The sequence below is a fragment of the Notolepis coatsorum genome (assembly GCF_963971535.1).
Source record: "Notolepis coatsorum genome assembly, chromosome: 2".
Lineage (NCBI taxonomy): Eukaryota > Metazoa > Chordata > Actinopteri > Aulopiformes > Paralepididae > Notolepis > Notolepis coatsorum.
Genome location: NC_140166.1, coordinates 21,835,295 through 21,859,366, shown reverse-complemented (window position 1 = coordinate 21,859,366; position 24,072 = coordinate 21,835,295). Strand labels below are relative to the sequence as shown.

At 41.0% G+C, this 24,072-nt stretch overlaps 1 protein-coding gene across 1 annotated transcript in view; it reads left to right on the top strand.

Moving 5' to 3' along the window:
- arl15a (ADP-ribosylation factor-like 15a) overlaps nt 1–24,072 on the top strand; it is a gene marked incomplete at both ends in the record, with an annotated part of 572,217 nt that overhangs the window by 174,095 nt on the left and 374,050 nt on the right. Inside the window, 2 exons of the mRNA XM_084307937.1 lie at nt 2,613–2,757; nt 20,984–21,043. Of these exons, the coding sequence (XP_084164063.1) occupies nt 2,613–2,757; nt 20,984–21,043 (205 nt within the window). The remainder of the gene's footprint in view (nt 1–2,612; nt 2,758–20,983; nt 21,044–24,072) is intronic.

The following is a 24,072-nucleotide window of genomic DNA, read 5'->3' as shown; positions in this document are numbered from 1 at the left end:
TCCCCTCCCTATGTTAATCGTTATGCCAATTCCCTATCCCCTTCCTGGTCGTTGCGCACTCTACCCCCTACCGTCGGTCTGGGAGGGCGGAGACTATCGCATGCTTCCTCCGACACGTGTGTAGCCAGCCCACCGCTTCTTTTCACCTGGCAGCGTGGACTCTCACTGGGAGAGTGTAACGTGTGGAAGGTCACACTACCTCTCCTAGATCCTTCCCTTGCTGTGCAGGCGCCCCGACCGAACTGTAGGAGTCGCTGTTTACAATGACCAGGACCCACCCACGCCGGCTTCCCACCCGCTAACACTGCCAATTGTGTTAGTATGGACGGTCGGCCAAGCCGGAGGCACCACAGCCGGATTCGATCCCACTGGCTCTGTGGTGGTAGACAGACGCTCAGTCCGCTGCGCTACCCGGCCGCCCCCCTAGCCTACAGTGTTTTATTCAACTTGTCTTTTAGACTGTTAAACTACTAGTCTACAGTGTTTTATTCAACATGTCTATTAGACTGTTAAACTACTAGTCTACAGTGTTTTATTCAACATGTCTATTAGACTGTTAAACACTAGTCTACAGTGTTTTATTCAACATGTCTATTAGACTGTTAAACTACTAGTCTACAGTGTTTTATTCAACATGTCTATTAGACTGTTAAACTACTAGTCTACAGTGTTTTATTCAACATGTCTATTAGACTGTTAAACTACTAGTCTACAGTGTTTTATTCAACATGTCTATTAGACTGTTAAACTACTAGTCTACAGTGTTTTATTCAACATGTCTATTAGACTGTTAAACTACTAGTCTACAGTGTTTTATTCAACATGTCTATTAGACTGTTAAACTACTAGTCTACAGTGTTTTATTCAACATGTCTATTAGACTGTTAAACTACTAGTCTACAGTGTTTTATTCAACATGTCTATTAGACTGTTAAACTACTAGTCTACAGTGTTTTATTCAACATGTCTATTAGACTGTTAAACTACTAGTCTACAGTGTTTTATTCAACATGTCTATTAGACTGTTAAACTACTAGTCTACAGTGTTTTATTCAACATGTCTATTAGACTGTTAAACTACTAGTCTACAGTGTTTTATTCAACATGTCTATTAGGCTGTTAAACTACTAGTCTACAGTGTTTTATTCATCATGTCTATTAGACTGTTAAACTACTAGTCTACAGTGTTTTATTCAACATGTCTATTAGACTGTTAAACTACTAGCCTACAGTGTTTTATTCAACATGTCTATTAGGCTGTTAAACTACTAGTCTACAGTGTTTTATTCAACATGTCTATTAGACTGTTAAACTACTAGCCTACAGTGTTTTATTCAACATGTCTATAGACTGTTAAACTACTAGTCTACAGTGTTTTATTCAACATGTCTATTAGACTGTTAAACTACTAGTCTACAGTGTTTTATTCAACATGTCTATTAGACTGTTAAACTACTAGTCTACAGTGTTTTATTCAACATGTCTATTAGACTGTTAAACTACTAGTCTACAGTGTTTTATTCAACATGTCTATTAGACTGTTAAACTACTAGTCTACAGTGTTTTATTCAACATGTCTATAGACTGTTAAACTACTAGTCTACAGTGTTTTATTCAACATGTCTATTAGACTGTTAAACTACTAGTCTACAGTGTTTTATTCAACCTGTCTATTAGACTGTTAAACTACTAGTCTACAGTGTTTTATTCAACATGTCTATTAGACTGTTAAACTACTAGTCTACAGTGTTTTATTCAACATGTCTTTTAGACTGTTAAACTACTAGTCTACAGTGTTTTATTCAACATGTATATTAGACTGTTAAACTACTAGCCTACAGTGTTTTATTCAACATGTCTATTAGACTGTTAAACTACTAGTCTACAGTGTTTTATTCAACATGTCTATAGACTGTTAAACTACTAGTCTACAGTGTTTTATTCAACATGTCTATTAGACTGTTAAACTACTAGTCTACAGTGTTTTATTCAACATGTCTATTAGACTGTTAAACTACTAGTCTACAGTGTTTTATTCAACATGTCTATTAGACTGTTAAACTACTAGTCTACAGTGTTTTATTCAACATGTCTATTAGACTGTTAAACTACTAGTCTACAGTGTTTTATTCAACATGTCTATAGACTGTTAAACTACTAGTCTACAGTGTTTTATTCAACTTGTCTATTAGACTGTTAAACTACTAGTCTACAGTGTTTTATTCAACATGTCTATTAGACTGTTAAACACTAGTCTACAGTGTTTTATTCAACATGTCTATTAGACTGTTAAACTACTAGCCTACAGTGTTTTATTCAACATGTCTATTAGACTGTTAAACTACTAGTCTACAGTGTTTTATTCAACATGTCTATTAGACTGTTAAACTACTAGTCTACAGTGTTTTATTCAACATGTCTATTAGACTGTTAAACTACTAGCCTACAGTGTTTTATTCAACATGTCTATTAGACTGTTAAACTACTAGTCTACAGTGTTTTATTCAACATGTCTATTAGACTGTTAAACTACTCCTAAGATCCCACCCGGGTCCCGGTTCCACACTTTGACAACTTCTCCAATAAGTGTGTGTTGTGCGTTTCTGTTTCAGTGTTTTCGGGCATTGTGCTGTAAAGCGCCTCCACCTCCGAGACCTGAATATGACGTGGTGTGTATCGGCCTGACGGGTGCCGGGAAGACTAGCCTGCTCTCGCGCCTGTGCAGTGAGGGCGGCGACGGCGTTGTGCCTACTACTGGTAAGACCCGTCCTTGCTGGAACCACCAGACACACCCATAACACACGTTATGGTCACCTTGACACCCAGACAGACCCTTGTATAGAGCCATATGAAATCCGTTTTATTATTTTCCAAATTCCATTTTATTTTTTCCCAAATTCCGTTTTTTCCGTTTTAATATTTCAGAATTCTGTATTTTGCTTTTTATGCTCATTTTACCATCAGAAATAGTGTCTAATAAGTGGGAATGAATAAATGTCTACAATTGAATATGATATAACAGTCCATTTAATGTTTTTAAGTGCTGCAACTCAGAAATACAGTTACATTTTACACAATACTTTTCAAATAATATTGTGACAAAATAAAAATACACATTTCAAGTGTAAACAATAGATACAGCTAGCTACTACTGACATTATCACAATGTCAGTAGCCTAGCTATATCTATTTGATTGTGATGAAATATAGTAATGCATAATTTAGGCACCTTTAGTTTAGTTTATTTCGTTTATAAAGGACAGTGTATAATGACAATCGTTTGCATTAAACAAATGGATTGCATCAGATTTAGCAAGAAGCTATACTGTAAAACGTTTCATAGCTATTTAAGTTTATTTCGATTATAAAGGGCAGTGTATAATGACTCGTTTGCATTAAACAAATGGATGGGTGCACTAGATTTAGCAAGAAGCGATCATGTCCTAACGTTATAACACAATAGTGTCGCAAGTGTTTTTGTGGCTCCAGTCCACGGAACGTTGACAGAATTAGCAAAACACCTTATCGCCGGAGGCATAAAAGTCATTAGGATACTGCTCTGCTCTGAATTGAGGGCTTATTGGGGAATTTATTAGCTTCTTGACGATGTAAACACCGAAGCAGCGAGACGCTTGGGAGACTGCCTGTGTTGTGTGTAACCCGCTCTAGCGTCCGCCTCCCCGGTCGCGTGTGCACCAAGCGTTCCACCCAAAAACGGAATTTCAGTCCAGATTAGGCCAAATTCTGCAATATTCCACGTTTAGCAGTTGATTCCATTTTTATTGGTCAATTCCGCGATTCCGTCCGCGATTCCGTGAACGCGGATTTCATATGGCTCTACCCTTGTACCCTAGTCTCACTCTAGCTAGAACCTCACAACCTCTCCAGATAACATGGTCTCGTCAGAAAACGGAAATAAACCACAGGAAAAAAGGTACATAATGTACGTTATGTTACAGCCGCAAGTAATATATTTACTTATTGTATACTATAAGTGATTATATTTACATTTCGTGTCGGCGAAAGTCCAAAATAAACCGGGAGTCGAACCAACAATGATTGTGGTTGCGGGTCAGTACTTATTTTAACATTTAACAGTTATGGTTCAGATAGAAAGTTATGGTTATGGTTAAGGTTAAGGTCAAGGTTATGGTTAAGGTTATGGTTAGTTGAAGTTAACAGTGTGGTTAGGGTTTGTGCGAGGCCATCAGAAAAGTGTGTCTTGCCACAAATGTGAGTGCCCCTGGGTTTGTTCCCCGTTTTTCAGAAAACGTAAAAAGTTTTTTAAATATGTAATATGTGTACTTATTTGTAAAATACTGTATGTAAATACTTTCTTACTCATGGCTGTAACATAACATACAATATGTACCTTTTTCCTGCGGTCGCATTTACATAATCGTAAGTGAGATCAGGCCGGTTCAGAGCACCGCTGCTGTGGAGCACCTTTGAAGCTCAGGGAACATGTTGTTCTCCTCTGTCCAGCCACTGCCCAGTCATAGCTGGTTAAAATCACACAGAGAATACAACACAGGGTATCGCTGCACCCTGACATAAGAAAGGCCCGTCTTCCACAGTCCTCTGGCAGCAAAGCTGTTCTCTGTCTCCTTCCTGCCAAGAAGGAGGCCGTGTTCCAGCGAGTCCAGCGGATGTGGTTGTAAGGTCTACTTCGTCACCCTGCTTGCGGTACACGCAGCATAAAAGTCCTCATGGACGCCGTTACTCTTCCGTGCCTTCGCCAATAGGCCCAGTTGTGCTTTTAGCAGAAGTCCCACTGCGAGTTCCTTCACTGGTTCCTCTAACCGGCCAGAAGGCTACATCTAAAGAAAATCCGTACCGCCCGTTATTCTTAGCGTCCAGGACTGGGACCTGCCCCCGCCTGCTGTTGAGTGGGACCTTCACAGATAAAATGCATCCGTTATTTACCTCCGCGGAGAGAGAGTCACTCCGGTGGGCTCCTCTGAAGCGGGAGTTGAGATTGAGCTGTCAGCGCCGTCTCTCTCTGCCAAGAACTACACGGCGCAGAACGCCTCCTCCCCTCACCTGCTGGGAGCTGTTCTGGGTTTGCAACGTCGGGGAACAAGCTGCTAAGTCGGGGGCGTCCAGTGGTTTGATCAGGCAGTTCTGACTCTTATCTTAATCAATAGCAAGTTCAAGTTTCAGGTTTGCTTTTATTTGTCACATATAAAGTACATGTACATTACAGTGAAATGCTTGGTTCTGTATGAGCCCCTGAGAATGTGCTTCATACAGCAAACAAAGTAAGTCCCAACACTATACAATATACAATATAGTATACAATATACAAACTAAAGTACAACCTAAGTACAATGAAGTAAAGACAATGAGACAATGAGGTACAAAATGCAAAAAAAAAAAAAGGGCAAAATAAGGTATGAATGTAGTGCAAATCTCTTTAATAAATAGATAAATATGATGTAGTGTTAAAGTGTCTAAAGTGAGTGTTAAGGTGAGTGTTTGTTTGTAGCAAATGGCAGCCACAGCCCGGCAGTGTGTGGATGTTATCGGGATTAGGGGGAAACGCATCCGAGAGACGTCCGGCTGCTTCGTTTGAAGAGGATGTTAAATCACGGTTCCTCTTTCACCAGCCGCGGTAACAAACCCCCATAATCCACGGAAGCCCTTTAGAGTGGGCTTTCCTTGCCTTCCACTTTCCTCAGCGTACAAAAACAAGGTTTTGTTTTGCTAACCCTGACGCCCGAACAAGGTGCTCTTGTTTTGACTTGATCAACTATGTTGTCGGCTTCTTTGCGCTCCTTAGTTGGTGGTTTAGACACGGCAGACTGAATATCCTCAAGGAACTGGATGAGAAATCACATTTCTGAAATGGAGTCAATTTCTTCCTTCAGACGGAACAAAAATTAAACACTATTAAATTAAAACAGGAAAATAACAAAAAGGATGACTCCGTCTCAATTGAAAGCTAATGAGTGAAAATGGGTTTTAAGATGTTTTTTTTAAAGATCCGAATGGCTTCAGTCGATCTAATATTATAAGGAAGATTATTCCACATAACCGGGGCAGCAAACGCAAAAGCTCAATCCCCCAGAGACTTTAACCTGGATCTGGGGAGAGACAGGAGGACCTGGTCAGAGGACCTGAGAGACAGACAGGAGGACCTGGTCAGAGGACCTGAGAGACCTGGGGACAGACAGGAGGACCTGAGAGACCTAGTGGGGACAGACAGGAGGACCTGAGAGACCTAGTGGGTATGTACTATATGGGTGAAGAGGTTTGAAGCTATACAGCAGGCCAAGATCATGTAAAGCTTTATTAACTAACGGAATTATAAAAATGTATTCTATTGCTAATAGGAGCCAGTGAAGGAATGCAAGGACAGGGTTTATGTGGTCCCACCTTTTCAATCAAAGTCTCGAGAGTCAATTGAGGGGGACGCCGAGGGTATGTGATGACATCATACATTACACAACATTCAATAATTTAAAGTAAACAGTAAAACAAGAGCAGTCGTGCATTCAAAAACATAACAATATAGTACAAATAGATAAGACAATGAGACAGTAGCAGGTCAAGGAAAACTGTTACAAGTTGACAATGTTCTGTTGTTGATTCATAATCTAAAACAGTTACAACTTGACAATGTTCTGTTGTTGATTCATAATCTAAAACAGTTACATTTTGACAATGTTCTGTTGATTAATAATCTAAAGCACCTAGTGAGACATAAGTACTACATTTTAGGTCAGTTCGCGAGAGATTCCATGACAACAGCTGCATCAACACAAAAAGCAGTCTTTCCAAGCTCAGTCCTGACACAGGGGGCCTGAAGAACCACCTCAAATACCAAATACATTGTTCATATATTTTCTAATTTGCTGTGCACATTCATGACCTATAGAGGGAAAAGCCTATTCATTTACGTGACCCCATTACCCTTGCTCTAGTGCCACCATCAGGCAGAATGTAAAATGTTCTCCTGATCTGTTTGCGCAGTCATGCAACGCGTATCCAGAGATGTGTCTACCCGTGCACAACACATTTTGCACAACATAAGGACCTATGAAGTCCGCCGTATTTAAATTTGCACCATTTGGAAATATTGGAAACACACTTTTTTCCCTACTCCCCCCTATAGCCTGTTCACCCGATTATCACCAAACTTGCTGTTTGGAATTTGGGGACTAACGTCTTCAAATGTGTCATTTAGATCATTGATAGGCCAAACCATATGACCGCCAGATCCAATCAAATTTAGGAAAATATGGTAAACAGGAAATGATTCCTTACTTGTGTGTCTGGTTTCCACCGGACTTAACACATATGTTTAGTTTACCTTACAATAGCAAGGAGGCCTGTGAAGTGCCTCATGATGGTGCTATATTTTCATAAAAATAATTGATAATTTGGGCCGTTAGGAGATAAACCCATTGTCGGTCACAGACAGCACATGCCTAGTTATCTCTAGCGTCCATAACTGCCCTCTGATATTTGGCCAGTAGATCTTTCAGAATTGTCATTAAATACTTGAAGTTGATCTTTTTTCCATTTTTGTTCACCTAAGGTACATTTTGTCGGTGTTGATGTTCTAATTTTTAAGGGCGCAAGAGTCAAGAATGGACAGACACATGTAGTTAAAATGAGAGATATACTGTAGCATAGGAGACGGGGAGATGACTCAATTTAATGGGTGTCTGTTTCTATAATATAGGCTTCAGAGAACTTCTTGGCCGTAAGGGAGTTAAGAATACGGGAGCGACCAGGAGCAGAGCCTTGAGGAGTGGAGTACTAGTACATCAAACACAGAAAAACATCATTCATCTCCAGGTTATCTGGTGAGAGACCAGAGGATAGGACTAGATCAAGAGTAAGACCTTTCACATGTGTTAGGACCATTATGGACTAAACAAGGTTTACGGATTCTATAAGATGCAGAGAATCACCTACTAGTGCATGACTTACATATTTAAAGGAACACGCCAACATTATGGGACATGCACTTACTGTCTTCTCCAGAGTCAGACAAGAAGATAGATACTGATGTTCTCTCTGTGCGTTCAGTAGAAAGCTATCCGGCTGTAAGTTAGTCTAGCTTAGCACAATGAAGCGGATAGCCTAGCCTAGCTATTGGCTATCCGTTTTAAGCTAGGCTAGTGGTCTGTTGTCTGACTCTGAAGAAGACGGTAAGCACATTTCCCATAATGTATATTATAATATAAAGCATAATAAGGGATAGCAGCTCAGAGAATTCCTGGATAAATGCATTGTTTAGTTTAGGGGGTCTGTAAACCAGGGCCCTCATTTATCAACAATTCTTAGAAAGTGTTCTATCTTTGTTCTTAAGCACATAATTTAGAATGTGTGTACGCACAAAAGAAACGGGATTTAGCACACGTGCGTACACAGGTCGTACGCACACCTGTCTTGATAAATATCACTTTGATCCTACGCTGCAGCTCGTGCCCGGCTTTACGTATTTGCATACAGCACCGCCCGTAATTAACCATATACGGTAATGGAACACCCCCATGAAATGTGGAAAAGTGGACTAAGCCGAGGGAAGCGTGTTATGGAGAAATACGCAGGCTGACAGACATGTACACGTACGGTGATGTCGGATATGATATCTATTAACTTAAAGACCATATTATCTAATAAAGACCGTGCTGGAATATGACTGCCTTTTTCCGTTTTGTTCGATTAATACCCAGGGATTAAAGTTCTCCTCAATTTTATTCCAAATCGCGACGGATTTTTCGTCAATTTTCTACCTGCTGCATATGATTTGTAGATGCATACAATCTATTTTGATGTCGGTATTGGGTAGCCTATATAAACAATAATACGAGAGCATATACAAGAACAATGAATCTCACTGCCATGTATGATGTAGCCTATACGCCATGTGTAGCCTGCCTATATGTGATCAATACAAACTTGCACTTGAATTCCATCATGTCTGTGTGCGGGAGCTCACAAGGCTGTTGTCACAATGAAAATAAGAACGTGCACTGAAAAGTTACAGTATGTAGTTGGTTGATTATTTGTATGACAGTCAGTAAACCCTTGCAAAAAGTATCAGTTTTATTTAATGAATTGAAAACATGCAGCATGCCTTTCCTACCGGCAGCAACAACATTTATCAGGCAAATGCCCATCACTGAGTGGAATCCCTTTCTATTCACATAACTGCATTTGTGATGGAGCTTTGACAGCTACATGGGTGGTACAGTAACAGCTATTGCTCGATCCATCTACAATATTACGATGGACGTGCCATGTATAGCCTGCCTATGTGATCAATAAAAACGCAAACTTGAATCCCATCATCATATTCATATTCATAGTCTGTCCACTATGTTTATTACTTTGTTATTTCCCCCCCCCCCCCCCCCCTATCTATGTAAAGCGACCTTGCGTCTCTTGAAAGGCGCTATATAAAATGAAGCTATTATTATTATTGTTATTATTATTATTATCACGTCTGTGCGCGGAGCTCACAAAAAAAAAATACTGTCTTTTACTTTTAGTCTCAGTGAAGTTTCAACGGCGGTATCTATTGTTAGATCCTGATCAATCTGGCCAGTGCCACGTCTTCGTCTGTTTGGCTCTCCATCCAATTCCTCTGCGTTGTGTCATTTTAATGGTCCTGATGTCTCCGACACTGGCTGATATAATCCTTATCTTTCCCCGTTAGTACTATCCGCAAACCATAATAATTCTCCACCTCCGTAAGAATTCGACACTCCGACACAGCGTAATACCTTATGAGGAAAAGGATTATTATTTGATAAACAGAAACCTCAGCTCAGATGTTAACAGATTGTATTGTCCTTGAAGAGTCTATTCTAATGATCTTTCGGTGTGTTCAGTCTATCTAATGATCTTTCAGTCCAGTCTATTGTCCCTCTGTCTCTCAGTCCAACAGTGGTCAGGCCTGTTCGTTAGCCAAGACCATCCTCGTGGTAGCCGAAGCTAATGATGATGTGGCATTCTTCCCCCCCCCCCCCCCCCCCTGTGATAAGAGGAGAGAGTCTCTTGGTCCCTTCCCTCCTGTGGGATTTGTTTCTTTGGTCTGCCTTACACCCGGAAACACCGTTCGACTTATAGATCTTCGTCGTAGCAACGACGGCCCCCCGCCCCTCTCCTGGTTGTCATGCGACGCTCATGACAACTGCTAATAACCTTTCACACATTTCAAAACGTTTCTCTACTGTTTCATCAAAGATGTCACCCCTCCCCCTCGCTCTTATCAATTTGTTCTTACAAGGAATGTCAACATTCGGCTGGCTGCTAAACATTCTGCTGGCTACTGGACCACTGTTCTATCACCCTCTTCTAAGGCAAACCATGCACATTTCGATCTCTCTGACCCGGCACCGTTTTAGCTGTGGTCATCTCCCCCCAATCTATACATCACATACATTGAATAAACCCCGTTTCTCTCACTATTCTAACCAACAAATTTAAGTAGAAAGCATTTCGTTGTGGCCAATCTTATTTGGAAACATGACACAAAATAATAGTATGTCGCTTTTTATTTGAAACAATATTTAATCGCGTTTGGAGGTGGGTGTTCTGCGTCTGCCCCCCCGTGCCAAACAAGCAGGCCAACCTCTTGTTCGCGCGTGAGCCCGTTATAATTACACTACTGTCGCTATTTTACAATGAACTATAATGAATTACGGGTCATATGTTGAACACGCCAGTGTTGGAAGTAATGCACAAAGCTTATTTCCGCGTTGCAGACATGCAGGCTTCATATTCTACCACCGGGCATCAGCTACGCATGCTCCGAGCTGTGCGTAGATATACGCACAAAGTCAAGCACAAGTTCAATTTGATAAGTCCCACACTTTGCTTAGAAATGATCGTACGCAGGGGTTACGCACATATCTGTGCGTACGCAACGTTGATAAATGAGGGCCCAGGTTTCTATCATTGATACAAAAACAGACATTTGAGAAGCTGCCAGAGGTGACTGGTGAACACCTTAAATTACTTTTATGTATAACACAGCAACTCCTCCACCACGACTGGACAGTCTGGGTCGATTGAAGACATTACAATCTGGAGGGGAGCCTTCAATAAGAGAACCAGTATCACATAATCTGGTTTCAGTCATCATGAAGATGTCTTAAAGGTCCCATGCATTATAAATGTCATTTTTCAGTCTCTAGCATTGTATTATAGTAATAGGAGTTCGTATCAATGTGTTTTAGGGTCTAAATACCATATTGGTGAATTGCTCCGTTTCAGCCCAACCCCTCTGTGCCTCTAGTAAATCGGGTCATTTTGATTTGAAGTCCCTGAGCACGTCACTGGGCGCTGTGGATAGACACAGTGATGCGATTGGCTCTGTGGTTGGAGCTAATGCCCGCCCCCATTCTACCTAGACTAGACAGCGAGTGGGGCTGCGGGGCCGAGAGGAAGAGAGAGCCGAGAGGGAGCCGAGAGAAAGGAAGAGAGAGGGAGGGAGGGAGAGAGAGGGGGCACTTGGGGGGGGGGGGGGGGACCTGCCGCACGGAGGTCCGCGCGACACACACCTCCGAACGGGAGAGTGATAGAAAGAAAAAAAGGAAGAGAGAGGGAGGGAGGGAGAGAGAGGGGGCACTTGGGGGGGGGGGGGGGACCTGCCGCACGGAGGTCCGCGCGACACACACCTCCGAACGGGAGAGTGATAGAAAGAAAAAAAGGAAGAGAGAGGGAGGGGCTTCTCTCTCTCTCTCTCTCTCTCTCTCTCTCTCTCTCTCTCTCTCTCTCTCTCTCTCTCTCTCTCTCTCTCTCTCTCTCTCTCTCTCTCTCTCATGGTATAAATGATTATTTGTGTAAATAAGGTTATACGCCGACCATTAAGAAAATACATGTTAGTTTAGGAATAAGGGGCAGGTAACTATATAACTATAAGATTTATTCTTCTTCCTGCTCCTTTTGTCCATGGAATGACTATTTATGATTTTTTAATGAAGAAACTATGATTGTATTATTCCATGTGGCAAATAAAAACTCTGAACTGAACTGAACTCTCTCTCTCTTCCCCCCCCTCCCTCCCTCCCTCTACCAGTGCAGACTGTGGTCTGACTGTCACTCAAAGTGCTTATGGGCGGAGCCAGGCCATAACAGCCTGATTTCTCGAGGCTGAAAAATGATGGTTTCGAGTACTTGATTAGAAATATAAAACAATGATTTTTTTTGAAATAAAAATTACAAATGTCTTCAATAGACTAACAGGAATTGTGTAAAGTTGCCCAAATAGTGCTAGGAATAGCAGTGCATAGCCCCTTTAATAAAAACGTCCAAGATGTTAGACTTCATGAAGACGAGGTCATGACATAAAAAAGACTTAAGGAGGTCATGACATTAAAAAGACTTAAAAAGGTCATGACAAGGTGAGGCTGTGTAGTGCAGTGGACTAAGCACTCGCCTACCACCGCAGAGACTCTGGGATTGAATCCAGCTGTCAGCGGTACCTCCGGCTTGGTCAGTCGTCCCTACTAACACAATTGGCAGTGTTAGCGGGTGGGAAGCCGGTGGGGTATGTGTCCTGGTCGTTGTAAACTGCTACTCCTACTGGTCGGTCGGGCGCCTGTTCAGCAGGGAGGGGATCTGGGGGAAATAGCGTGAACCTCCGCACGTGTTACGTTCCCCCAGTGAAACTCCTCGCTGTCAGGTGAAAAGAAGCGGCTGGCGACTCCACATGTATCGGAGGAGGCATGTGGTAGTTCTCCACCCTCCCCAGGCCGACAGTAGGGCAATGCGCGCAACAACCTGGAAGGGAATTGGCATAACGACTAAATTGGGATGGGTGAAAAATACAGAAAGCCCAAAAATAAATAGAAAAAAAGGTCATGACTAGGGATGTCCGATATTATCGGCCGACCGATATTATCGGCCGATATCGGCAGTAAAATGTGATATCGGAAAATATCGGTATCGGTTTAAAAAAAGAAAAAAACAATAACAATATTTGTTATATATATATATCCAGTGAAATGATTAGTTACCTGAAATTATTCCGTTTTTTGGGGTGGGAAACCCTGCATATATCGGTTGATATCGGTTGATATCGGTATCGGAAATTAAGAGTTGGACAATATCGGAGTATCGGTAAAAAAGCCAATATCGAGCATCCCTAGTCATGACATAAAAATACTTAACGAGGTCATGACATAAAAAAGACTTAAGGAGGTCATGACATGAAAAATACTTAAAAAGGTCATGCCATAAAAAATACTTAAGGAGGTCATGACATAAAAAATACTTAAGGAGGTCATGATGTAAAAAATCAGATCAAATGTATTTGTAAAGCCCGAAATCACAAGGTAATGCGCCCATGGGCTGTACAAGTCTTCTTTAAACAAGTCAAGAAGAAACATCACAATAAATCAAGAACAGAATCCACCATAAAATCCAAATATGCAACACTCCCAGACATACCCCAGCGAAGGTAAGGAAAAACTCACAAAAAACCTAGCAATAGGAAAAAAGCACCACAGGCGATGTGGATGAGAGAAACCTTAGAAGGGCTGTTCAAAGGGGGATCCCCCAACTTGGATGTCGGTGATAATATAGTGTTGCTATGGATGATCGATGGGTGAAGAATAAAACAGGCGAATAGTTGGTATGTATATACATATACGTGTAATATAACACATATATGTACATGCTATAGCAACTGGGATACATTTTTGAAGGATTTAAATGGATTTAAATAGAACAAAGAACAACAACAACAAAAGAAAAAGCAAGACTTAAAACGGTCATGGCAAAAGACTTAAGGAGGTCATGCCATAAAAAAGACTTAAGGAGGTCATGACAAAAAGACTTAAGGAGGTCATGACATACAAAAGACTTAAGGAGGTCATGACATAAAAAAGACTTAATGAGGCTGGCATCTCTTCTCCCGGATCAGCCCTTGCCTGTATGAGAACCGATCCCTGTGTACCGACCCCCGCTATCGGACAACGACAATTCTATTGGACTACGGACTGGCTGACACTTACACTAACCTCTTCCTCCCCCCTAAACAGCAATAAAACGTCTGTTAAACTTGCTTCTACCTTGTGCCGTGTGTATTTTATTAATTCCAATCTGGTGACAGCTCAATACACCCCCAAGTCTGTCACAATATTTATGATATCACACAAATAACTGTAAATGTGTAAGATGCACAGATAAAGTCCATATATTGTGCTAAAATTATTTGAATAGCAACTTCTTGATGTCCGGTTATGTCAAGGCTAGACATAATGTGCTTATGGCAATGTTGACGGATCTATGGCATGTTCTAGCTCTCATTAAGCCAAGAATATGTCTGGCTAACTGGCCCACTTCTAGCCCAAACATTATTACATTAAACAATTGTAAATGTCCAGAGTTGCACAATATAAAAATCTGAAATCAAATTATTGGTTGGTCTAAAAGTGGGCCATAGTTAGCCAGACATATTCTTGGCTTAACACTTTGAGTGTCACGCTGTTTCCAGGCCCCATCTAATCACTGCCACGCTTTAAAAGATAGGAGTCCGTCACCTTGTTTGTAGAGCTATAACTATATTCTATATTATAGCTATGGATACAATACTTTGGTCATTTGACAGTGACTTTCTTCTAGTCAAGATGCAAAAAAGAGATAATATTTCCATGCATACATTCGCACGTTATACCGTGGCGAATATAAGTATGTTTTTAGATTGGTCTGGGGTAATTCCTGAAATGCTGAGGAATAGCCTTATGTGTGTATTATACTATGAATGTGTATGCATGTGAATGAATGTTGGTGGTGGTCGGAGGGGCCGTAGGCGGTGATTATTCGCCACGCTTCCGTGAGTCTGCCACAGGGCAGCTCTGGCTGCAATTGTAGCTTACCACCACCGGTATGACTGTGTATGAACGAATAATGGACTCTGTGAAGCGCTCTGAGTCAGAGCAACAGTCAGTCAGAGAAGAGCGCTATATAAATCCAATCCATTATTATTATTATAACCGTTGCCGTTTCTTGCCTGGACCCGCTATTATTCTCAAATCAAATCTATATCATAGGTATTATGTTTCATCATGAATGCATGAAAGGGGGGGGGGTAGTTTGTTGATGATTTGATCGCCACCAACGGCATACATTGTGGACTAACGTTATACACACACGTTCGGATCAAGGTGAAGACATGCTTGGATCAACGCAAGATTGATATCATATAGTCCTTACCTTCACTAGGATGTACCCCAAAAAGAATATTCCAATTATCTGATCGCGATTCCAAGTATTGATGTCCATCGTTTCGACAACATAATCCACCACACATCATGCATCGGGAGCATTTGATTCTTCTCAATCCGACCGCTATAACCGCTCAGCTTGAGCAAAAAAAATAAACGACCCGAAACATTAGATTGACGCACAGGCCAACATACAAGGTTTCAAAGGGTGCTCGATACCGCCGTCTAGCTGGATGCTGCCGGTATTGCACTTTGGCGACCTCAGACTCATTCTATGGTAACAACAGGCTCCCTGGATGGATAATGAATAAAAATATCGACCCAGAAACGTAAAAAGCCTTTTTTGGCACTCTACGGTCGGGGCCCAAAAATCTATTAACACGTTTTTGGCACCAGTGTTAATGAGAGCTAGAACACGCCATAGATCCGTCAACATTGCCATAAGCAATTTTTTTTACTTCGACACCACAATTTTTACTTATACCACCACCTTGAAAGTGTTAATATGCATCTTTGTTTATGGTTTGATTATCACTGATACAAAGTAAAATAGTGCAGTGCAATAAAATAGTTAGTAAAATAGAATAAAATAATGCAATAGTGCATTGCAATAAAATAGTTATCATTGTATTTTTTCGGGAGGCCAGTAAGGAGTGCATTACAGTAGTCGAGTTGGCTTGAGATAAAGGCATGGATCTGGTTTTCAGCATCCTTTTGATTTATAAATGGCCGTACTTTAGCTATGTTTCTAAGGTAGAAGAATTAAGTTTTTGTCAACTTGTTGATTGTGATTTAAAGCTTAGGTCTGAGTCTACCATAACACCAAGACTTAACTCACTCAAATACAGTTAGCAGCTGGATAGACCACAGATGGAAATTAGCTTCTGCTAAATCTGGTGCAAACATATTTTCATGTAACAATGATGAATTGTCAAAAAAATATATATATATATATAATTTTTAATTTTTTTTAAATAGATTCAGGGCTTTTCAGAAAACATTCAGGACTTGAGCCCAAGTAGCCACCCCCTAGCCCCGCCCCTGAGTTGGACAATATCGTTATATCGGTATCGGTAAAAAAGCCAATATCGAGCATCCCTATTGATTACCAATAACCGCGTTAGCCTCATTAGCTGTTACGATTCGGCATGAAGAAGGACCCAATATGCGGTTAGACAGTATAAAGGAGACGGTGGTTGCTCTTCTCAACGGTGTTCTTTAATATAGAACTCAAGGCAGGAGCAAGGCAGGGATATAAACAATACAAAACAAAAGGGACAGCAGCGCTGGCGCTAACTACAAACACGGACTGTGATACGAAAACAAAGATGACAAAAACAGTATACAATATCACTTACTGACTCTAAGTACAACAGCAGGGCAAGGCAGACAACAGCAAGGTACAAACGAACGGGTAACACGGAGGTATGACACCACAACAGGAAGTGGGAACAGGACAACCTAATAATAACTCAACCTAATTACAATGATTGACAAACGATCAACAGCTGGGGGAAGAGACACTAATATACTAATACAAAACACAATACAATACAACCATCAAAGAACACACACAGGCTAAATACAAACACATAATAAGAATACTAACACAGAACAAACCTAAACAGACAACACTTGTAATAAGGACACTAATTGCCACATTAGAACGTTATTGATTTGGACCATTAGGTTAAGGGCTGAGTGCATTGTCTGCAGGTGACCGCTGGACGGCGGTATGACACAGCTGTCAACTCTCTGCCTGGGACATTCTCTCTCCCAGGCATGAGATGATCTTGGAGCGTTACAATTAGCCTCATTCGCTGATCGGGTGGATGGCTATCATAACAAGCCCTGATCAGCATGTAATTTACGTGAAAAAGATCTTACCGTGCACCGTTCTGCCACAGGGCACACTGCATTATCGAGACAGCGCCCCTAAGAGGATCTGGCCGGTAATGCACTTTTCAGAATTTGAAGAGGAGGGTAGATCTGCAGTGCAGCTCGGTGACATCGAGTAGGTTATTACAATGGAATAAAAGCCAAAACAACCTTGCCACGGACATGTCCGTGGTTGGTCCTCAACCGTTGGATTCGAAACACGGATTTATCCGTGGTTGGCCCCGAAACTGTTAATGGAAGTTTGATGATGTACATTGCGCATGTGCACAATTCAAAACACAACAAATGCAGAGATCAGCGTCAATATAAAACACAACATTGCTTCATGAATGTAAAGTGAACATACATTTTAAGTAAACAATGGGTTAATAACTTCCCTGTGATGAATTGAACAAAAAGCCAATCGCCTAGAAACTACAAGCAGAATTGACCAGCTGCTTTGAGCCCGCCATCTACTGCTCTGTTGCTGGAAATTGGTACAGTAGCATCACATTGAAGCATACACTGAGAAGGCCTGGTAGGAGCTTGTTGTCACGTTGTTATATTTCCTAAATACTTTCATAAAACAAACTCAGTCATTCAAATGGGCTTGTTTCAACAAAACTAATTAATACATTGGAATGATGCATTGTTTTGATGGTAAATTGTGTTACTGTTTGTTTTGTTTCATCACTAAATTAGGCAGAAACACTGAATGTTATTTGTTTATTGCACTTATTCTTGCTGCAAAGAAATAATTAATGCTAATATTTTGTGAAATCACCCATAGGCTACCAATAGGCCTATGGTACAGGGAGATAAGCACATGTAGCCTGCACACTATTTTGCACCTTTTTGATATTGCAGCACAGTGACTTACTTGACTTAAGCCTTTGCACTCCCTGCGGAGCATAGGCCACTGACGATTTCTTAATACTGGTTAAATATATCCTGACAAGAAGTTTTGATAAATGCACTACATGCTGTGTAATGTATGTAACATGATTATTTGAACTTGAACTTTTTATTTTACACCCTGTGTAGTTAACTTGCCTACACTGTAAAAAAGGGAAACTTGATGTCAACATTTCATTTGAATGTTTCAATATACTATAATATATGTTTAATTTCACTAATGTTACTTACCTCCCAGGCTCCTGCCGACCCTGATATCTTCTGATACTGCTATTGTACAACTTATCCTAAGTATTATTGACCACCAAATATATATATAGAGCTGGGCCGTTAACGGCGTTAACGTGCTGCGTTAATGCTATACTAGTATCGCGCAATAATATAATTAATGCATTAATCTAAAAAAAAAAAAAAATTTTTTTTTTTTTTTTTTTTACCTTTATTTACCCAGGGTAGGTTCGCTGAGCACAGATGCTCTTTTTCAGGAACGCCCTGCTTCACATTCACACAGTTCCATTCACACCTGGGAGCTGCCCAGTACAACCACAGTTGACACCATTGGCCACTGAGCAACTCCACTGGAGCAGTTGATTCAAGCCATGTCACATAGTTCAAGTTTGAAATGATTCTTTCTGTTTTGCTCCTGAGAGTGTGCTAGATACTGTACTGTACTGGTAATATTATTTATTTGTGTTAACTTCTGAATAAAACAACTTATTAAACACAAGTACATCTTATTGAACATTATTTTGATATTTCATTACCAATTATCAAAGCAAAACAGCTTTTTCAAACAGTCTGTAATGCATTTTGGAAACGGGAGATGGGCTCATGGTGTAATGGGCAACCTGGCCTGAGAAACATAAGGAGGAAAGAAAAAGTAAGGACTTACTTCTGGTCATTATTTGGGTAGAACACACATATATATATATATATTTTTTTAGCCATTTTAATCTAGATTAATCTAGATTAAATCCAGGATTGCAGATAGATTAATCTAGATTAAAAAATTTATCTATGCCCACCTCTAATATATATATATATTTTTTAAGATATTTTTTACGGCATTTTCTGCTTTATTGTGGATAGGACAGTTTGAAAATTGGGAGAGAGAGATGAGGAGGACATGCAGCACATATCCTGGGACGGATTCGAACCCAGGACGCTGCGGTTACGCTGAGCCACCGGGGCGCCCCAAACTAATATTTTTTTAATCCGATTTTTGCTGTGGTTGAAATGTTTAATAGATGCTATTTAGATGCCCATTTCAATTTAAAAACATGAGATGTCTACTGTACATACAATTTGATGAGATAGACATTGCACGCTTTGAAATTGAGATCATCTAAACAGCATTTATTAGACGTCTTGGCTCAAATCTGGTTAAATTTGGTTTAAAAGTGAACGTTTAGTAGAAGTCTATATTCCTTCTATTGTCCTTCATTAAACATAATATAAACTTATATATTTAAACATATAGATGTTGAAATACCATTGAAACAATGTCTAGCGTGTTATTAACTCATAGACTGCCACGCCGTTTCTCCATCTTTACTCAATGGCGCCAGCGTTATTGACCATTTTCGCGATGTTTGCGGACCCATCGTGTGTTCTGTATTATATGGAGACAATAGTATGGCTCATTTGACAGGCATTGTTTATAGTCCAACATTGACAAACCAGTTAATTTCTACATACTTTAGTTTGTGCGCTATTACGCGCTAAACATCGCCCCTTTCTAAAATAATCCAGTATTTTTTTCTAGATCGCGAGATATGACGTGTTATATGCATATGCCCAAATTGTTCGGGTTGCCCGCCTGAAACCTATATTATTTCCAAATCAAAGGTATATACCATATATAGATGTTTCTTCACAAAATAATCAAGGGGGGGGGGTCATTTTACGAAGCTGCATCGTTACCAAAAGCATTGTTTAGGTTCGGTAAAAGACAACGCTGTGATCGACACAAAAGACATAGAATAATGGCTGCTTTTTTATATAGCGCTTTTATACAAAGCGCTTTACAATTTGTTACTCACATTTGACCCATTCACTTACACATTCACACACCGACGGCGGAGGCAACCATGCAAGGTGCCAACCTGCTCATCGGGAGCAATTAGGGGTTAAGTGTCTTGCTCAATGACACATCGACACGCTGCCCGGGAGGAGCGGGAATCGAACCGGGAACCTCCGGATTGGCCTCCCGAGCCACTGTCGCCCCAAGAATAGACCTTACCTTAGTCAGAAGGTACTCCAAAATGAATAATCCCAGTAATCCCATTGCGATCGCAATTATTCGTGTGCATTGGGTACGGGGAAGGGATTCGTGCAGCCAGAGGTACCTCAGTACTGAAAGTCAACTTAGATCCCCAGTTAAAAAGGTAGGCGATACTGCCACATGGCGGGATTCGATCATCATTGCAATTTTAACGTAGGCAGCGGTGCAAGGGAGACACAGAGAGGTCCGCGCGAGTGTTTAGAATGGCGATCAAAGGAAAAAGATCAAAGGATCTAAACCCGAGAAATCTCGGGTATGGCGCTCAACGGTTGGTGACGAAACCCGAGAAATGTCGAGTATGGCGCAGAAAGAGTTAAGACGTACTAAACTATCACTTTTGGACAAAATGTTGCCCAATTTTTGCCTAGACGTCTATGTACCTTTGTAATTGCTCAGCGGGCACAGTTTAAACCACAACAGAAAATGTAAACAAAGTGCAGGGCTCTTTTGTCTAGAGGGCGCTGTGTAATTAGTGACATAATTCAACTAGCAGCCTCTTTAACACAACCTGTAGTAGTTACTCTCCTCCGTACAAGAACATAAACGTGATACTGAGGTAGCCTATATTCAATATCAAATACTTTATTGCTCTGTCAGGGTCTTTCTACTTTAACTTCATTAAATGAGTTGCATACTTTATCACCAAGGCTCACTATGAACTATTTGACTTAAAACTTTGTTTTCTTGCCTTTTGTTGTTTTCTTCTCCTCAGGGTTTAGCATCAAAGCGGTGCCATTTCCAACTGCCATCTTGAATGTAAAAGAGCTTGGAGGTAACAGCACTTTTCACCTCCATCACAGTGATCTCTCTCCATTATCCATTACATACAACTTTACTAGTGCCCAGCTCACGCCAGCCACAGACAAACCCAATAAAGCCCAATAGTGTATGTGAATGTCGTGATTTTATCTCTCGGGTCGAACAAACCTCAACGCTATTGCCATAAAATACAATGTATATTGTTTCTTTACCTTTCTGTGAATGTCCAGGAAAAAACGCATCTCAATCCGTAAAAGAATGGCGGAGCTATGGACATGTACAAAAGTAACTGTACTTACAGTAGATTTCATTCATGGTCTTTGCTGCCCTATACCGGGCGCCTGGTGGTACTAAATTTAATAAATGTAATGCCATTGGAAAGAGGAGATTTGGGTCGATCCGTAGATGTATGACTTGGCCACAATTAGGTAAATTATAGGCCTGATATTCTGGAATACATTCCCTGAGGTCCATAGATGTCCCTAGATACTAGAGGTCACAGTCTTTCCAAAGACCAGAGGTGGGATGAGACGGGCACTCGTGCACACACACACACACAGAGAAAGGGAGAATAGCTAAATCAACTATCCAGTTTGATCTATCCAGTTAAATCTCTCTCAGAGAGAGAGAGAGAGAGAGAGAGAGAGAGAGAGAGAGAGAGAGAGAGAGAGAGAGAGAGAGAGACTCGTTACGCGTGGCGCATCTGACTTGCGTTCCGTTGTCTCAGAATGGATTTGGTTGCTGTCATTTCTGCGTCTCCCATAGACCATGTATGTATAATTTAAGCAAATTCCACGCCATTCCGTGATAATTCAGAAAAACCGTGTTAATATAATAATTGATTTGTAGATGCAAAATATGGTAATCTGGTTTAGGTTATCTGGTTTGGGTTCTCTAGTTTAGGTTCGCTGGTTTGGGTTCTGTGGTTTAGGCTATCTGGTTTATGTTATCTGGTTTAGGTTATCTGGTTTAGGTTCTCTGGTTTATGTTCTCTGGTTTAGGTTATCTGGTTTAGGTTATCTGGTTTATGTTCTCTGGTTTAGGTTCTCTGGTTTATGTTCTCTGGTTTAGGTTATCTGGTTTAGGTTCTCTGGTTTAGGTTATCTGGTTTAGGTTCTCTGGTTTATGTTCTCTGGTTTAGGCTATCTGGTTTAGGTTCTCTGGTTTAAGTTATCTGGTTTGGGTTCTCTGGTTTGGGTTCTCTGGTTTGGGTTCTCTGGTTTAGGTTATCTGGTTTAGGTTCTCTGGTTTAGGTTCTCTGGTTTAAGTTATCTGGTTTGGGTTCTCTGGTTTGGGTTCTCTGGTTTAGGCTATCTGGTTTAGGTTATCTGGTTTAGGTTATCTGGTTTAGGTTCTCTGGTTTAAGTTCTCTGGTTTAAGTTATCTGGTTTAGGTTCTCTGGTTTATGTTATCTGGTTTAGGTTATCTGGTTTGGGTTCTCTGGTTTGGGTTCTCTGGTTTAGGTTCTCTGGTTTAGGTTCTCTGGTTTAGGTTCTCTGGTTTAGGCTATCTGGTTTAGGCTATCTGGTTTAGGCTATCTGGTTTAGGTTATCTGGTTTAGGTTCTCTGGTTTGGGTTCTCTGGTTTGGGTTCTCTGGTTTAGGCTATCTGGTTTATGTTCTCTGGTTTAGGTTCTCTGGTTTAGGTTCTCTGGTTTAGGTTATCTGGTTTAGGTTCTCTGGTTTAGGTTATCTGGTTTAGGTTCTCTGGTTTATGTTCTCTGGTTTAGGCTATCTGGTTTAGGTTCTCTGGTTTAAGTTATCTGGTTTGGGTTCTCTGGTTTGGGTTCTCTGGTTTGGGTTCTCTGGTTTAGGTTATCTGGTTTAGGTTCTCTGGTTTAGGTTCTCTGGTTTAAGTTATCTGGTTTGGGTTCTCTGGTTTGGGTTCTCTGGTTTAGGCTATCTGGTTTATGTTCTCTGGTTTAGGTTATCTGGTTTAGGTTATCTGGTTTAGGTTCTCTGGTTTAAGTTCTCTGGTTTAAGTTATCTGGTTTAGGTTCTCTGGTTTATGTTATCTGGTTTAGGTTATCTGGTTTGGGTTCTCTGGTTTGGGTTCTCTGGTTTAGGTTCTCTGGTTTAGGTTCTCTGGTTTAGGTTCTCTGGTTTAGGCTATCTGGTTTAGGCTATCTGGTTTAGGTTATCTGGTTTAGGTTCTCTGGTTTGGGTTCTCTGGTTTGGGTTCTCTGGTTTAGGCTATCTGGTTTATGTTCTCTGGTTTAGGTTCTCTGGTTTAGGTTATCTGGTTTAGGTTCTCTGGTTTAGGTTCTCTGGTTTGGGTTCTCTGGTTTGGGTTCTCTGGTTTAGGCTATCTGGTTTAGGTTCTCTGGTTTAGGTTATCTGGTTTAAGTTATCTGGTTTAGGTTCTCTGGTTTATGTTCTCTGGTTTAGGTTATCTGGTTTAGGTTCTCTGGTTTAAGTTATCTGGTTTAGGTTCTCTGGTTTAAGTTATCTGGTTTGGGTTCTCTGGTTTGGGTTCTCTGGTTTAGGCTATCTGGTTTATGTTCTCTGGTTTAGGTTCTCTGGTTTAGGTTCTCTGGTTTAAGTTATCTGGTTTGGATTCTCTGGTTTGGGTTCTCTGATTTAGGTTATCTGGTTTAGGTTCTCTGGTTCATGCTGTCTGGTTTAGGTTCTCTGGTTTATGTTCTCTGGTTCATGCTGTCTGGTTTGGGCCGCAGCCTGCCTGGAGGCATGTTATTGTGGTTTGGGGAAAAACACTTGGGATGAGAGCGGACGAGGCTGTGATTTAGTGGCGGTCGGCTGCCACCCGGCTAGTAAAGCACGTGAAACCTGCGCTCTACTCGGCTCTTCTTGTAAAAAATACTCTGAGCCAAAGCGAATTTGAGCGATTTATGGTGCCATCCGTTATGGACGAGTGGGCGAGTGGGTAAAAACAAGCTGTTTGTCCTCCGCTGACTGACGGACGGACAGGCCCGGGGTGAGGGGGTTCTGCCTGAGAAGGGGAATCCGTCCCGCCCTCTTTGGACCAGCGTCCGGCTCCCAGGGTGTTTACAAGACGTATCTGGAGGCGGGCGGGTCGGTTACT